The 15,363-nt window shown below is 50.1% G+C and overlaps 4 protein-coding genes across 4 annotated transcripts; all 4 read right to left on the bottom strand.

Annotated features, from left to right (window-relative positions):
* Positions 1 to 544: 544 nt before the first annotated feature.
* Positions 545 to 2,807, bottom strand: M431DRAFT_82613 (hypothetical protein; the record flags this gene model as incomplete). The annotated part of the gene is made up of 2 exons (XM_024923190.1): positions 545 to 651; positions 710 to 2,807. The coding sequence occupies 2 exons, from the start codon at positions 2,805 to 2,807 to the stop codon at positions 545 to 547; spliced, it is 2,205 nt and encodes a 734-aa protein (XP_024775652.1).
* A 708-nt stretch (positions 2,808 to 3,515) lies between these two features.
* Positions 3,516 to 5,316, bottom strand: M431DRAFT_82518 (hypothetical protein; the record flags this gene model as incomplete). Its single annotated transcript, XM_024923176.1, has 2 exons — positions 3,516 to 3,739; positions 3,807 to 5,316. 2 exons carry the CDS (start codon positions 5,314 to 5,316, stop codon positions 3,516 to 3,518), a joined length of 1,734 nt encoding a protein of 577 aa, XP_024775651.1.
* Positions 5,317 to 6,250: 934 nt separating this feature from the next.
* On the bottom strand, positions 6,251 to 8,565 carry M431DRAFT_530439 (hypothetical protein). Its single transcript, XM_024920793.1, has 7 exons — positions 8,455 to 8,565; positions 8,201 to 8,332; positions 8,059 to 8,087; positions 7,965 to 7,995; positions 7,598 to 7,877; positions 7,411 to 7,537; positions 6,251 to 7,326 (listed from the first exon to the last, which is right to left on the bottom strand). Exons 1-7 carry the CDS (start codon positions 8,507 to 8,509, stop codon positions 6,346 to 6,348), a joined length of 1,635 nt encoding a protein of 544 aa, XP_024775650.1. The 5' UTR covers positions 8,510 to 8,565; the 3' UTR covers positions 6,251 to 6,345.
* A 363-nt stretch (positions 8,566 to 8,928) lies between these two features.
* Positions 8,929 to 15,316, bottom strand: M431DRAFT_114468 (hypothetical protein). Its single transcript, XM_024911905.1, has 6 exons — positions 15,147 to 15,316; positions 13,752 to 14,848; positions 13,280 to 13,663; positions 11,910 to 12,430; positions 10,769 to 11,843; positions 8,929 to 10,679 (listed from the first exon to the last, which is right to left on the bottom strand). The coding sequence occupies exons 1-6, from the start codon at positions 15,271 to 15,273 to the stop codon at positions 9,255 to 9,257; spliced, it is 4,629 nt and encodes a 1,542-aa protein (XP_024775649.1). The 5' UTR covers positions 15,274 to 15,316; the 3' UTR covers positions 8,929 to 9,254.
* Between the last annotated feature and the right edge of the window lie 47 nt (positions 15,317 to 15,363).

Below are 15,363 nucleotides of genomic sequence, written 5' to 3'. Positions count from 1 at the left end.
GATACGTTGTACAAAAAAGTGGCAGCGGTACAAAATGAAGAACAACACACATCTCTGATTTTGGTGAATAATAGAACTTGTCACAAACAACCCAACATTATTATAGCACACATTCGACGGCCGATACTACACATATCAATATTTGAAACATACAAGAAGATGGCACGGTCTAACAGCTGATGCTACAGAAAGAGGAGGATATAGATCAGGACCATCACCCACAAATCGAGGGCCGCATGACGAATAAGAGAAGCTCGCAGCGAACGACACGCAAGCAACGGATGAGATGCGATCAACCCTTCCTCCGACTAAACATCTAGAGCAAGCGAATAAGACTTTCCGATATGACATATCTCAAGTCATTTAAGGCGCCCAAAGAAGCAGAGGAAACAGAAAAAAGAAAGCAGTTACGAATGCCAGGGTGCCCATCAATCAAGATGATTAAGGTATCATTTTACATATACATATACGAGTACATGCCGGCATATCATTATCATACATATGTCCAGCTACCTCGTCAATTTCCAATTACGAAAGCAAAGGTCTAATTCGTCTTCTTCTCATTAGTCTCTTCGTTCGCCTCGTCTGCCTCCTCGTCTGCCTTCGCCTCCTTTGTCTCCGTACCATCTTCGCTGAACATGGTCTCTTGGGCTATAAGAATTGTCAGTAAATGATTTCGTCACGATGATTCATACAAACAAAGACTTACCACTCCATAGCTCGGCGTAAACACCAGCACGGTCAATCAACTCTCTATGCGTGCCCATCTCAGCAACGTGCCCCTCCTTCAGCACAATAATCAAATCTGAATCAAAGATGGTTCGCAGCCTATGAGCCACAAACACACTTGTGCGTCCCTTCTCACGAAGAATGCCATTGATGTTCATCATCAAGGCCTGTTCAGTGTGTGTATCAAGCGCGCTAGTCGCCTCATCAAAGAACAACAACGGAGGGTCTTTGAGGAGCAGTCTGCTCATGGCCAGCCTCTGCTTCTCTCCACCAGAAATCATCATGCCTCGCTCGCCAACCTTGGTCTGGTAGCCTTCTGGGAACTTCTCGATGATGTCGTGAATGCGGGCCCGCTTTGCGGCTGCGATAACTTGGTCGTGGGAGGCATCAATCTGGCCATAGCGGATGTTGTGTTCGACGGTGTCATTGAAGAGGGGAGTATCTTGAGGCACCACACCGATGGCCCGGCGCAAGGAATCAACAGTGACGTCGCGAACATCCTGGTCGTCAATGAGGATACGACCACCCTGGACATCGTAGTATCTGAACAAAAGTCTTAGGAGAGTGGATTTACCACAACCACTGGGACCAACAACGGCAACCTTCTTTCCAGCAGGAATGGTGACTGTCAAGTTGTTCAGGATGGGTCTTTCGGGGTGATATCCAAAGCTGACATTTTCAAACTTGATTTCTCCACCCTTGATCAGAGCCAGAGGCTTCGCAGTTGGCTTTTCCACGATGTTTACGTTGACTTTCTGTAAATTGAACAGCGTCTCCATATCCAAGAGGGACTGTCGCAGTTCGCGATACACTGAGCCGAGGAAGTTTAACGGCACGGATAGCTGGAAGACAAGCTGGTTCACCATGACAAGATCTCCAACAGTCAGAGTTCCCGCAGCAACTCCCTCAGCGGCAAAGTACATCATGGCAGTCAAGGCCGTAGAAAATATGACGTTTTGACCGCTGTTGAGGAAAGCCAGAGAGGTGGCCACCTTGATGGAGCTCTTTTCGTATTCCCTCAAAGCCTTGTCATAGCGAGAAACCTCAAATTTCTCGTTATTGAAGTACTTAACAGCCTCGTAGTTGATCAGTGAGTCCACTGCCACGGTCGAAGCTCGGTTGTCGGCGGCATTGGCCTGTCTGCGAAACTTTGTCCTCCAAGCCGTCGTCCAGATTGTAAAAGCCGTGTATCCAACCATAGTCAGTGCCGTTACCGCTGCGAATCTGACTCCGTACTGCCATGTAAGGATGCCGCAGACCATGCTAATTTCCAATGCCGTCGGAAGAATATGGAAGACCATGCTCGTAAGGAGGAAGCTGATGCCCTTTGTACCACGATCCATGGCTCGCGTCAGTCCACCTGTCTGCTTGGAGAGGTGAAAGCTCAAGTCGAGTCGCAAGAGATGGTTAAAGACGTTCCGAGCCACGCCGCGAATCGCCTTTTGCGCAACCGACGCAAAGACAGCATTTCGTAGTTCCTGGAACAATGTAGCGCCTATCCTAGTAGCTCCGTATGCGATAATCATGGCACCCGCTACCGTCGTCGCAGTGCCGCCGACAGCGGCAATATCAATGTTCATCGAATCGACAATGCTCTTGAAGTAAAAGGGCACCTGTACGTTGAGGACCTTTGCGCCGATCAGAAGAGCGACGGCAAGTCCCACACGCACTTTTGTGCCCACGTCGCCCTTGGGCCACAGATATCGCGACATTTCCTTCATAATGGCCCAGTCGGCCTTGCGCTGCTCCGTCGCAGACTTATCCACAGTCGCAAGAGGATCATTGTTGGGCTTGGGCTTTTTCGCAGCAGCGCCCTTGGCAGCAGCATCTTTGGCAGCAGCAGCTATAGTCGTCTCGGCAGGAGATGTTTTCGAGCTCGTCGGGGGAGGTTTCAGCGATTCGGGGATAGGCGACGGCGCTTGCTCGCGGCGAGACACCGCCGAAGTCCGGAGGGGTCGTTGGAGTTGGAGAGAAGAAGCAATCGGCCTTTGCGGGAGCCACGGCGGGAGGCTATGCGCCTTTGCGACGCTGCATCGCGGGCAGGCCAGCGGCACGCGAGGCAGAATTCGGGGGATCATTGTCGTAGGCTCCCTTCAAGGGAAAACATCCTTGAAGCTGCGAAAGGAAAGCTGAAAAAGAGCTTTGCGGGTTTGCTGGAGGGGGGGAGAGAGCTTCACGCGGCTCAGATGCAAGTCCCCCGCGATAGCAGCTTTTTGGCGGGGAGATTGCGCACGTGTGCCGGTTCTCGAGGGGCTGCAAGGACCAAATATGGGCTTTAGAGGATTGAAGTCACACAAGAAGTGTAATTTCAAAGAATTGGACAAGTCCAGCAAATTGGCGCAGAAATATCGATGTTTTGTGTTTTGTCCCGGCGTTTTGAAGCTCGGCTCCGGTTCGCGAGCCGGCGACGCTATGGTGTCATCCTTCACACCTGAGGCATCACGGCCGGTCCACTGGGCGAGACGGAGTTGGTTTCAGTGGAATGTCCGCTTCGCCGACGTTGGACGGAAATACATGCGCAGATTGGTGAGATTGAGATAAGAGTGCTCCGTATGGAGAGTCTAGTCTAGTTGTTTGTTTGATTGTTTGTTATCCATGCACCAACGGAAGAGCATCACTGAGAGCTGCTGTCTTATTTCCGACGAATCACTTGCTGACAAAAGAGCCAACAAGAGTCAAGCTACAGCATCATCACTTACAGCTTCACACAGCCCAGAATGTTGGCCAAGATGACCCAGAATTATAGGCACAAATATGAAACTCGTTAAATATGTCTCTTTGTTCGTCTATCTTCGCTTCTCCCCACCCTCAACCGGCAGCCCTCTTCGCTTGATCCATACCTTGAGCGGCTTCTTCGGATGCTTGTTCGCAACAAGTTTCCTCGTCTGAGGCTCGCTCCATGATCCCCCCTTGGGCGGCTGCATATCATAAAATGTGATAATGGCGGCTGCATACAGCAACATCTCCCGCAGCGCAAATTGCCTTCCTTTGCACATCTTTATACCGCCACCTATTTGTAAAAAGGTTAGTAAAAGGAGTTAAAAGGCAAAGCGCTGAAGGGGAAGCGAAACACTCACCATATGGCCGCATCGTCCCCAGTTCTGCTGTAAGGACCTTGTTGCCGCTCTCATCCACTGTTTCGCGCACATGCCTCTCCGCTTGCCACTCAGTCGGGTTTGAAAAATATTGCGGATCAAACTGGTGCAGCTCTTGAGGGACGTGTGCGTAAGTCCCCTTCTTCAACAAGAAGGACTCTCCGCCTTTCCCTCTTGCTTCCAGCACAGTATCGCTGTACATCATCTTCAAGGCCCAGCCGCAAGAATAAACCCTCATAGTTTCAATGTACGAAGCTTTAAGGAGCGGACATTTAGTTATCAGTCCGTCGATATCCATGTCTTCCAGCACCGGCGGCACCCAGACTGCAGATCCAAACTCGTTCTTTGGCTGCACGGCTCTGACATATGGCGCAATCTCCTCACGAACTTGTTCCAAGAGCACAGGATCCCGGTAAAGCTCAAAGAGCATCCACGGGATGAGGGGGTTGGAATTCGCAACCGAAGCCCACAGCAGCGCCAGGTCAAAGGACGCACGGCCGTCGAGTGACACTCCATGCTCTCTGAACAGCGCAATCCTGCTTTTGACCAGTTGGCTGACATTGTCCAGATTCTGCCACTTGGGGTCGACCTCTTCGCCGTCCATGTGCTTGTCCATGGCTTCATTGAACTCGTACAGAAATGCTAGAAGACGTCTCCTTGCCAGCTTTCCGCGCTGAAGACGCGGCCAGGGAATCCAAGAGGGAACGCTCATAGCCAGCAGAACAAAAGCCTCGTTGTATATCCACATCCATTTCCACAGCTCGGGAAAGTTTTCGACAAAATCAGTGCCGTAGATGGCTGGAATCGCTGTTGTTGCGACATAATTCCTCGTCAGTTCCATCAGGTCGACTTGAGTGGTGGGAACCCCTTTGTCGCCCTCCTCAATAACATCAACATCCGCCATCTTCTCCCATTCGGTTTGATCCATAGGATTCGGGCTGAATGTGACATAACTATTGATAGTTTGCTTCACTTGCGATAGAGCCCCCCCAGTGATCTCGCTGAGACCCGGCTCAGAGCTAAGATACTTGTATAGAGCCAGAGCTTCGGGAAATATCTTGTTGTAAATGGCTGCGTCTTTCTTGCTCACTCCAAAAGTAGATCCAAGGAGGCGATTTGCCAGCATTTGCTCCTCAGAAGCCGGGCGATGCAGGTTCAAGAGTGCCGCAGCCAGCGAAGGCTTGTAGATGAAGTGGTGCATCTTGCCGCCCATTTTCAGAGAAAAGATGCCGTCTGTGAATCGATTCCGCATGCTGGCCAGAAAGCCGCCTTGAGCCATGGAAAACGCATGTCCGAGAAACGGAAGCCAGTAGCTCGGCGATGCAGGAATCTTGTGTTTGCCACTTGCGTCCACTGTTGTAGAGCTTCCGGTGATGGCTTTTGTTGTGAGAATAAGGACGAGAAAAGTAGCAATGACGGCGACAGCAATAGACTGCTGTCTCTCGTCCAGCCTCGAAGTGAGGTCGCTCCAAAGAGCCTCGACAGATGCCATTGTGCAGGCCTGAAGAGATAAAATCAACGAAATTGGCAAATCAGGTCGCCTGCGCTGAATGATTGAAATTGATGCGTGAGGGGTTTCGGATTTCGATCTTGAGCATTGCGTCTCTTGTCTCGATATATATACAGAGCACACTCGTGCCTCAATTTGTTGGCGCTAGGACTTCAGTCGCAGCTGTTGGTCAAAAACAACGAATGAATGAATGAATTATGGACCGAAAAATAACCAAGTCGCCATGCAAAACCCGAAGACCTTGTAGAAGCACCGATCACGAATGAGAACTAGCCATCCATGCCGCAGTTCCGAGGCGATTGTTTGCGGCGGGATTTTTTCTCCAGGACTTCGGACATGGACCAGCAGAGAAGCGAACTTGATGATGCCAGCGAGTAGATTTTCTCTCTTTTGCTCTACGCCGGCTATAATTAGGCGCAGGGGTATCGGAAGGCTTCGCGACCCCACCTAGCCATCAGATCTCAGCTATCAGCTTACACAGAAACTCGGTAGCTTCTGTCCACCATCAATTCGGCGTTCTTTTGTTCGGTGCCGAAACCCATGGCCGGCAGATTGCTAGGCGGGATTACTTTACAAGACTAGGCTATAGCCTCAACTCTAGAGATCGGCATGCAATAGTTGCCTATCGAGGATGAATACGAGTAGTTTTATTCAATCTGGAGAGGCTATAAACTGCGAATAAACGTCATGTGCTTATTACTACCTGGTTCTCGGTAAAAAGCAAAGAGGCATCACATGCGCCACAAGCAGGCAGCGATGCTTTCAGACATGGGTTCGGGACATGAATCATCAACAAAGACGAAGCCCCCATGTTTGCATCCTCAAAACAACCAAATACAGCGACATGAGTCAAACTCATACATCATGAAAGAAGCATAGGTGATTGAAATCTAGCTAAACAATTCAAAAAGTGCTTGCGGCAACATGTAAGAGATGTCTACTCTAGATCGCTCGTTTTTCCAACTCCAACATTCATCGCTACAAAAACCATATCCTAATATCATCTCTCATCTAAACCTCTTTCTGTTTAGTCGCCTTCCCAGCCGCCAACAGCTTTGCTTTCGCTCTACTCTCCTCAACCTCCTTATTTATTCTCAAAATCTCCGCCCTTGCACCCTCCCAGCGCCTTCTCCTCCCAGGAAACAACCTCCAAAAGGCCGAAGTAAACGGACCGTCCATAACCATCTTCCAAAGCTTCCTCTCTCGCCACCAAAACATCCATCCTTTCCATCCCCAGCCCACATTCTCCTCCACGCCCGTACCAGCTGTTTTATCTGCCCAAGAGAGCCATTCACTCGGAGGTACTGCCGTGGGAATCACAGCTCCGCTCTGTGCGAGAGTACATATCCTCTTCTCTTGCTTGTCTACCCATTGCTGCATCGTCGATCGTGGTGGGAGCGAGGCTTTTCCCGACCAGACTTGCGCGATGCACATGCTGGCAAGATCAGCAAGGCAAAACGCACCAGTGACGAACCAGACACAACCGAGGAAGGCCAACGAATCAGGTGCACTCATGGAGAAGACGTTTTGGTACAGCCGTGGATATGGCCGGTTCTTCGAGCCAGGAGCCTGCAGCCAGCTAGCTGAAGGCATAGAAGACGGATCATATGCCTTCTCCAGCAGGCTGAAATCGTTCTTGTATCCCGTACAGCAGATGACTGTGTCTGCTTCAATGACTTCGCCAGAGGTCAACTCTATCTGTCGACCTCCAAGAAACCTTCGAATGCCTTTAATCGACAACACCGCCTTGGATCGAAGGTTGGCAATGAGCGTGTCGGAAATCACCGGGTTGGCCACCAGAACCGAGAGGGCTGGGTCAAGTCCCCAAGCTGGATCGACCTTTCCAAATGCGTCGGTCATGATTTGTCGAGCGGTCTTGTTGTATAGTCTCTCGGCAAACTTGGGAAATAGTCTGTTGAGGATTCCTTGCAGGTTGATGAACCTGTACGATATGCGGCTTGTGGCTGCTACCCCGTCGAGGAGCCGAGGCATCTTTCAAAGGTCAGTCAGTTTCCGTTCATCATATATAGCAATTTTCAGATGAGGTGAAAGAACGAAAGAAAAGCATTTGCATACAATAACGGCGCCATGGTGGTGCGATATCGAAATTTCGGATGCATGGCCAACAAGTGCATCTGCAATATCACTTCCCGTGTTTCCAAGCCCCACGACGACAACTCGCTGCCCAGAAAAGACTTCAGGTCTGGATTTTGTTAGATCCTCTGGGCGTGCTCAAGCAGCTCGATAATGCCAGCGAGCTCACCTTTTAAATGCTTTCGAGTGAATTAATCGACCAGTAAACAGCTCAGCGCCTTCAAGCACAGGCATCATAGGTCTGATGTGAGGACCCGTAGCCATAATGATCTTATCAAACCACTCGCTCGGCCGATTTTCAAAGTCGAGCCTCCATCTTCCGCCGTCTTCTTCTCTGGACACCGACCTAACACTCGCAGAAAGGCAGAAATGGGGTCTGAGGTCGAAGTGTTCCACGTAGGCTTCCAAATAGCTCTCCACCTCTTTTGCAGTGCAGAATGTCGAGGTTCCTTATCATTGTGTCGTCAATGTCAGCTGCCAGTTTTGCAAAGTACGTCTTCAAGGACGTGAGTAAAAGGCCAAAGCGCGGCGCTTACCAGCGGGAAAAGGAAAATCGGTAAAGGATGCCTATTTTGAACTAGGTCAGTAAGAGAGCATCTATTCATTTAGCAAACGGTGATCAAGACTCACTCGATCAATTGACACGTTGACCGTAGTTGCTGAAATGGAAATGGGAGCAGTTAGAACAATAGCCAAGCACAATATCGTGAACCATAACAAAGGGAAGGATGATGCATATCAAGGTCAGAATCACATCGCCATGGCCACTCACACTCTATGATGCTCAGCATCTCTTCATCTTCTGTAAAGTGCCACAAGCCGCCGACATAATTGCTGCGTTCAAATCCAACCACGTCGAAGCCCTCTTCCAGCAAGTTCTTGACAGCCACGATCCCCATAGCCCCTGTTCAGCCGTTAGCTCTCCTCGTATCTCTCTTGCATCCCAAACAGAATTGATAAAGTCAAGGAATTCGTACTAGAGCATAAACTGATGCTGATGGAATACTGCAAAGGCGAAAGACATACCTAGGCCAACCACGGCAACTCTCTGTCGCCGTGATTCCATATCCTCCATGGCCATTGTCCGTCGTCGAGCAAGCACGCTATAAGAAAAGCCACGCTATCCGCCCAGCAACAGTTAAATCAATAGAAATTGGAGAGAAGATGCAGACGCCAGACACTTGGGCCTAGTCTCGGCAACAGCGGTTTCAGCTGCTGGGCCGCAAGCTGAGAGACGCCAACTGAGGGGGGGTTTCATGGCTAAGACCCGAATACGCATGCACCCACTCTGGCAGATCAATCGGCAGTTTACTTCGCCATACCATGTGAAGTCCGATTTATCGTATCATCGTTTCTGTTTCATACTCAAGCTCTGTCCTCATATTACAGGGTCTCTGCTAAATTGGGCTCTCAACGACAAAACGCCAACTCTGTCTGTAAGTTATAACAGCTACCAACATCTCGGCCCTCGCTATAGCTTCGGCATATTCTGTAGCGACACGGGAAAATCAATAAAATCTCACGATGGAGCTCGCATTTACTGACATCTAAGCATCTTTCATTGGCACAAAGCAGCCTACTCAAATTCAAGCAGGCGAGCATCCTAATTCTTGATTTTTTACAAACAAATCGAGCCAATTCTTTGTTTGACATCTACACGTTCATCAAACTCGAACCGTCTTATCATCCAGCCACAATTATCATCCATGAATACCCGCACTCAAGCATAGGCAAATGCTCAATTCCAAACCATTACCCGAATACCCTCCAATCCGTGAAAATCTCAATGTTGCGCAATTATAAAATAGGGCCATCATGGGCATGCATTAGGCCAGAATCTTAGCCGGGAGATCTTCCATGTCATCCATATCGCTGTCTGAATAAGGCTCCGCCGGCAGAGCAGCAACGCCGTTTTCCTCCTTTCTGCCCTTGGTCGCCATGAATTTCTTAGGAATCATTATCTGGGGAGTCTGCGCTTCCTCGAGATTTGACTCTTCGCCCTCATCAGCAGCAGCTAAGGGTATAGCCGGTTCACTGTCTTCGATAGGGTCCTGGATGTCAAGAGTCGCCTTTTTCGACTTGCCCTTCCTAGAGTATGTCTTCTTCGGCTTTGGCGTGGCCTTTGGAGGTGAAGGCGGTGGCGCTTCCATCAAAGCTGGATCAATAGTTATGTCAGCCTTGTTGTTTTCAGCTGCCCCAGTCTCCTCTGCACCAGAATCCTCGACAAACTCGGCACTTTTCGGTGCTGGTGCTGGTGCTGGTGCTGGTGCTGGCCTGCTGCGGAAACGAAGCTGCTGAAGAATTTCCTTCTCTCGCTCATCATCATCGTAGCCACTGCCATTGATTTCAGGCAGGCCTCCCGTTCGGTTATATTCATTGATAATGTGCTGAGCAACGTCTAGTACTGTTAAAGTTTCCCAGCCGGGGACTGTTTGTTTCAGACGGTCCCAGAGCAATACCTGAGTGTGAAGTCTCCATTGGCCTCGGAACTTCTTATCAAGGAGTTTTGCCCAAGGAATATCAGAGTCTAAAAGCACAGAGGCCTGTTGGATCGCCAACACCAAACGATATTGCTCTTCTTCATGCATACTTGCGAGCTGTTGACGAGCTGAATCAAGCTGAGAAGAAATATCCTCCTCCGAAACAGGTATCTCAGCAGGTGCAGGCTCTGGGCGCTTTTTCTTCTCGGAGGCGGGCTTCTTCTCGGAGGTAGACTTCTTGTCCTTCTTTTTCCCAGAAAGGCGATTCTGCATTGCCTTCCACTTTGTGATGCATTGCAGCCGGCTTCGCTTTCTTTCCATATTCTTGCTGATATCTTGCCAGTCGATTATGTCCTCAATGTTTTTCTTGTATATGGGATTGTTGGGGTGTTCTTTTCGGAATTCTTCAATAGCCTCCACTGCCTCTTCGACAACTTGTGCCAGCAGCTGCTCTTCTTCTTCGCTCCACACATCCTTACGTTGGTACGGGCCGCACACAATGTAATTGCGATACCGATCTCGGACATCTTCGGGATGGCGGTTGATGAGACCAGCAATTTCGGACCATTTGTTTCCATGCACGGCAATGAGCTGAGAGAGCTCTTCATCTTGTTCCGGTGTCCATGTTCCTCGTGCAACAAAATTATGGTACTTTTTGCGAGCAACGTTGATGACCTTTTGTCTCTTGCGGTCAGGGCACACTTCAAAGAGGCGGTACCAGAGGCGTGCATGAGCATCACCGGCTGTTGTACCTCCAGGTGCTTGGATCATCTATTTTTTAATACAGGGTAAGTGATCTGATTCCAACCAGCAAAGCCAGTTTTGAAGAACATGGTGGGCACGGTGCAACTGGGCCTTACCTGATTGACTTCAGCTTGTGTCATTCCATATTCGTCGCGGAACTGTTCAATGACGCGGGCAATGCCATCGAATTCGGCTTCCGTGAATCGTCCTTGCGTGTAATTTCCCGAATCGCCTGTTCTCGCCGGTGGCTCTTCATATTCTGCGTTTTCAGCATCCTCTTCCAAGGGCTGCAAGGGCTGCTGCGTCTGTTTCTTAGTAGCACGCTTAGCTCGTGCCCTTGGCTTTGGTGTGTTGGCGGAGGGGGACGGCAGCTCTCCAAGTGCTTGACGGTTCTTCTTGGAAGGCGTCTCCGTTTTGGTCTCCTGCACAAGCAACACGGGTTTCACCTTTGTTCTTGTAGATCGCCGTCGTGCTGGGCTTTCAGTTGGCTGCTCCTCTGCTTGAGCAGAATCTCCAGAGCCATTGACACCGGTTGCATTCTGATCAAGGTTCGCTTCGTTTGCCCCATTGCTCGCTTCATGTTGGCTACTCTTATGCTCTCTCCATACCTCTCGCGCGATGTTGAGCATTTCCTCGTCATCACGATCATCTACGTGGTCACCAGATGTTTCTCGCTGGTCATTTGAGGCTTCTTCTTGCGGAAGCGAATCAATTGCCATGGGAGCCATGGGGGCAACTTGAGCTCGGAAAGGTACACTATTCTCCCTCGAGCGAGTTTCCTCTCCCGTCTGGCTGCGACGGCGAGCACGGGCAACGCTGGGCGACAATTGCTCATCGGCATCGGCGACATCATCCTCAATTGCTGTGCCGAGTTGGGGACTGGCGGCATTGTTTCTGGCATCCAGGTTCTCGGTCTCGTCTTGGGTCTGCTCAACAACAGCCGGGTGAGCATCTTCAATGCCCTTTCTCTTCTTGTTTCGCTTGCCGTCCACGGAGTCGGACCCTTTCCGTTTCTTCTTCTTCTTTTGAGAGGCTTGGGCCTGCACCAAATCCAGTGCATCCATCTCGGTGGTGGCATCTTCAAGCGCATCGGGTCCTCGTTCGTCATCTTCGGCGGCGGGAGCACTCGATGTGTATTGATTTATGTCGGTAGGCTGATCCTCAGCGAGTTCGGTATGCTGCAAAGACTTTCTCTTCGACTTCTTGCGCTTTGAGGTGGCGGCATTGGGATGGTCGTCATCGGCTGCGATATCAGACGTCCTGCTTTTCTTCTTGCTAGATTTGGCGCGTTTCGCGATATCACTAGATGGAGGAAACTCAGGCTCCTCGTACTTTAAGGATTGGGGTGCCCCCGAAGAAAACGGGAGCTGTGACGCGTTGCTGTCAAACATTTCGAGATCGCCAAAGTCGACATCGACGTCGGCAGTTTCGCCTTCGTCGGGGTAGTTGTCGACATCTTCCATCTCCTCGACACGAGCGTCATCAATCTCAGCCATTGAGGCAGTGTATGCCTGGCCTCCCAGATCCTGGTCGTCTTCGGCTTCCTGGGCAGATTCGAGTTGCTCGCGTTTTGCTGGGTCGAGCTGTGAGGTCGCTTCCGATTGAGTCGACTCAGGTGCACTTGAGCCCATGAAATAGCGCAATTTGGAAGCCAGCTGGAAATCGGGCCATTTGGCGTTGGCAGGCATGAGAGCAGCAGCGAGTGGCGAGGAGATGAAGCTTCGCTGTGCTTGTCCCTGTCCTTGGCCGTCTCGACTTGCTCCGAAAATATTATGGGACTTGGAATTTCGAGGGATGTGACTGGCCTTGGCCCAACCGCGATGTTTGTGCCTTGTCGGTGAGGCAGCTTAACAGTTGGTACACGAGCGCGTAGCTTTCGCGTTAGGGACGCCAAGGTCGCAGACGATAGTGCGCTGACCAGTCAAATTGCAGTGGGGTGATTATGAGTCCAAACAGCCCTACCCTGTAACTACCCTAGACCACACCGGAAATTTGAAATAGGAGGCTGGAAGCGCACGTCAAGGAACCAAAAACACATAAATTCGTTGATGCACAATAAAACATTCATAAAATCTTCCCATTCGACCTATTTCCAGAACAAGTGTTCAGCCATGTTGTCTTTCTTTGTCCCGCACTGCATGATGCACAATCAAGAGTCTGTACGTTGCCCGGCTAAATGGGGGGCTGCTCAAGCATGAATTAGAAATAGAGGTATAAACAGATATGTATTATAAGGAAAAGGGTATTATCTAAAACTAGGTAATACAATCAACTAAATCGAAAAGTAATGCCAAATATGTATGGTACAATGAATTCTGAAATGACAAATGAAATATTGTAGAGTCTTCCAGCTCTGACCAGACCATCAAGGTAGGTCGCCCGCCATCTCTCTTTGTGTCTAAACTCAAGGGAATTGCTTGCCGTTGTATGGCCATCTTGTGTAAACGCAACGAACTCCAAAGCCCGTTTCATCCATTATCGTCGCCTTTGTTGTATTCGAACCGTCGTCGGATACATATCTCATCAAATGCTGCTTTTATTCGTACCAATTGATTTTGTGCATGAATTGTTAATAACTGCTGCCGTTTTGCTTAGTCGTCCTTTTCTTCCGGCTGCTTCAATTTGACCGTGATGCCCTTGCGGGTTGTCTGAATGTCATATTCACCACCAAGGACCAGATCCTTGGCGACGAGCTCTCGGGTACGACCCAAGCTCTCAATATCAGAGATTCTCTGAATGGTATCTTCCAGGTGCTTCCGGAATCGAGGCTCGGCGCATATCTCCTTGAAGGCGAGGTGCATCGGGACACTGCTTGCGCGAACATCTGCCTGGCTGGTGACAGTGAAGAGATTCAGACTATCGAGATCTCGGATGAAGTCGGCTCGGGTCATGAGCTCCTGGGCGATGTGGAAAGGGAATGTTGGCAACAGGTGACCCACGACTGGATCGTATGTTTTGGCCATCTCTTCCTCTTTGTCAACAAGCGCCAGGGCAAGAACCATAGCAGCCGCCTAAATGGGGGTATCGACCATGTTAGCTGGGTGGAAGCTTTAAGTGAAGGTGAGTGTTGGGATGCAATGATATAGATATAAGACGTACCGCCCATTTCTGCTGATCCATCACGTCGTCATCCATCTCTGAGCCAAGAATCCAGCATTGGTTGAGAAACCACTTCTTCTCGGTGTCTTTGATCTGTTCGCACGTGCGAATCATATCCTTGCTCTTTGCCACACGGTTCAAAAAGCTTAAGCGGCCGCCGATGCGATCGTATACGTCTTCGAGCTCGTGGTGGTTAGGAATCTCCTTGAAATATCGCATACGGTATTTCCGCAGGGCATTGATGGCTTGGGACTTGGGTAAATCAGTAACGGCAAGAACTTCCATGCGAGTGGCTAGGAGCTTCAGCCGCTCGTATACCCAGTAATCGTCAGTATTGAAGACCATCGTGACCAGGTTTGCGGCTGCCCACTGTTCAGCGCGCTGTTGGAAAAGCTCAATCAGGTCTCTGCCTTCTTCGTTGTTCCTTAGAAGATGCAGCTGGTTCACAATGACGACGAGTGGCTTCCTTCTTTTTTGGACGAGCAGCATAGCCACCTTTTCTAGCTTGTTCAAGGCTCGTTCGATATCAAGCAGAGCAGTGGTCTCACGAGGACCTCGTTCGCTGAAGTAGCCTCCAATGTAGTCCTCATGGAACTCATAGTCGAGACATTTTCCCAGACGTATTCTTACGATTTCAGTGTCGGCATGAGCTTCAAACATGGCCACGCCATCACCGTCAGTCTTACGCATAGCTTCGATGAGCATGCTGCTTTTGCCAGTTCCCTTTTCTCCCATAAAGAGATAGTAGTGGCCGGATTCTCTACCGTCAATGATTCTGTCCACATGCTCCTGTTCAGGGCGTTGGACCCAGTGCTCATCCTCGGGAGCCACTGTTCGAGGCACTTCCTTTGCGGTTGTCGCCAGGTCGAGGACTGGGTCACCTGGTTCGAATGCGCGCGTCATTTTCTTCAAGACGAGCATTTTGTAGCTCTTATGGTAAATGTAGCCGGCAGCAGCAAATCCGAAGGCAAGGACGAAGATGGAGGCAAATGTGGTGGCGGCACTTTCGCCCATCTTCTTGAGTAGAGATTCCTTGCCCGCATCATGACGACTATGAGAGGATGACTGTGAGAACGATGACTGTGGGAATCCCTCGTCTATGAATTGTGTTAGTTTGATTGAAATTGGGCACTGTATCTTGTACTATTTAGACATTTCGCAGCGACTCCAAGACAAGACTACATATGTACACAAAGCCACGGACTGCTCGGCTACGAGACTGCCGATTGCACACAAACTTGAGACGCGTGATGGTAGTACAACATGTGCGTTTTCAAACAGCCATTGGCCCCAATTGCAGCCATGAAACAGTATGAGCAACTCCCAAGTTCCAAGAAGAGACGTCGAGATGAGTACAAAGCGAATAGTACGAATAGTATCAGTAAACGAACGTACCGGCGTGTCGTCGAGGTGCCTGAGTGGAAAACCGGGGCCTGCATAACTGTCGCGCGCTGCTGCGCCCCAGCCTGCTGGGGATGGACGGGGGGATATGCCGAGTCAAGCGGCTGCTTTGGCGTAGCATCGTGTTTCTAGATGAGTCGTTGGCAGATGGAGATTGAAACTACAACAGCCAGACAAAAGACTTTGAGGTTTGAGGGACGCTCGGGAGTGT

This window comes from Trichoderma harzianum, assembly GCF_003025095.1.
Source record: "Trichoderma harzianum CBS 226.95 unplaced genomic scaffold M431scaffold_5, whole genome shotgun sequence".
NCBI classification, from domain to species: domain Eukaryota; kingdom Fungi; phylum Ascomycota; class Sordariomycetes; order Hypocreales; family Hypocreaceae; genus Trichoderma; species Trichoderma harzianum.
The sequence above is the reverse complement of the archived record's forward strand: the minus strand, read 5'-3'. Positions and strand labels throughout refer to the sequence as shown.

Excerpts from the sequence above, each read along its gene's own strand:
- M431DRAFT_530439 (XM_024920793.1), bottom strand. The coding sequence starts at position 8,509 with ATGGCCATGGAGGATATGGAATCACGGCGACAGAGAGTTGCCGTGGTT. Across the intron at positions 8,088-8,200 it reads GATGCTGAGCATCATAGAGT|CAACTACGGTCAACGTGTCA; the intron begins GTGAGTGGCCAT and ends TTTCCATTTCAG. Across the intron at positions 7,996-8,058 it reads TCAACGTGTCAATTGATCGA|GCATCCTTTACCGATTTTCC; the intron begins GTGAGTCTTGAT and ends AGTTCAAAATAG.
- M431DRAFT_114468 (XM_024911905.1), bottom strand. The coding sequence starts at position 15,273 with ATGCTACGCCAAAGCAGCCGCTTGACTCGGCATATCCCCCCGTCCATC. Across the intron at positions 14,849-15,146 it reads GGCACCTCGACGACACGCCG|ACGAGGGATTCCCACAGTCA; the intron begins GTACGTTCGTTT and ends CACAATTCATAG. Across the intron at positions 13,664-13,751 it reads TGGATCAGCAGAAATGGGCG|GCGGCTGCTATGGTTCTTGC; the intron begins GTACGTCTTATA and ends ACCCCCATTTAG.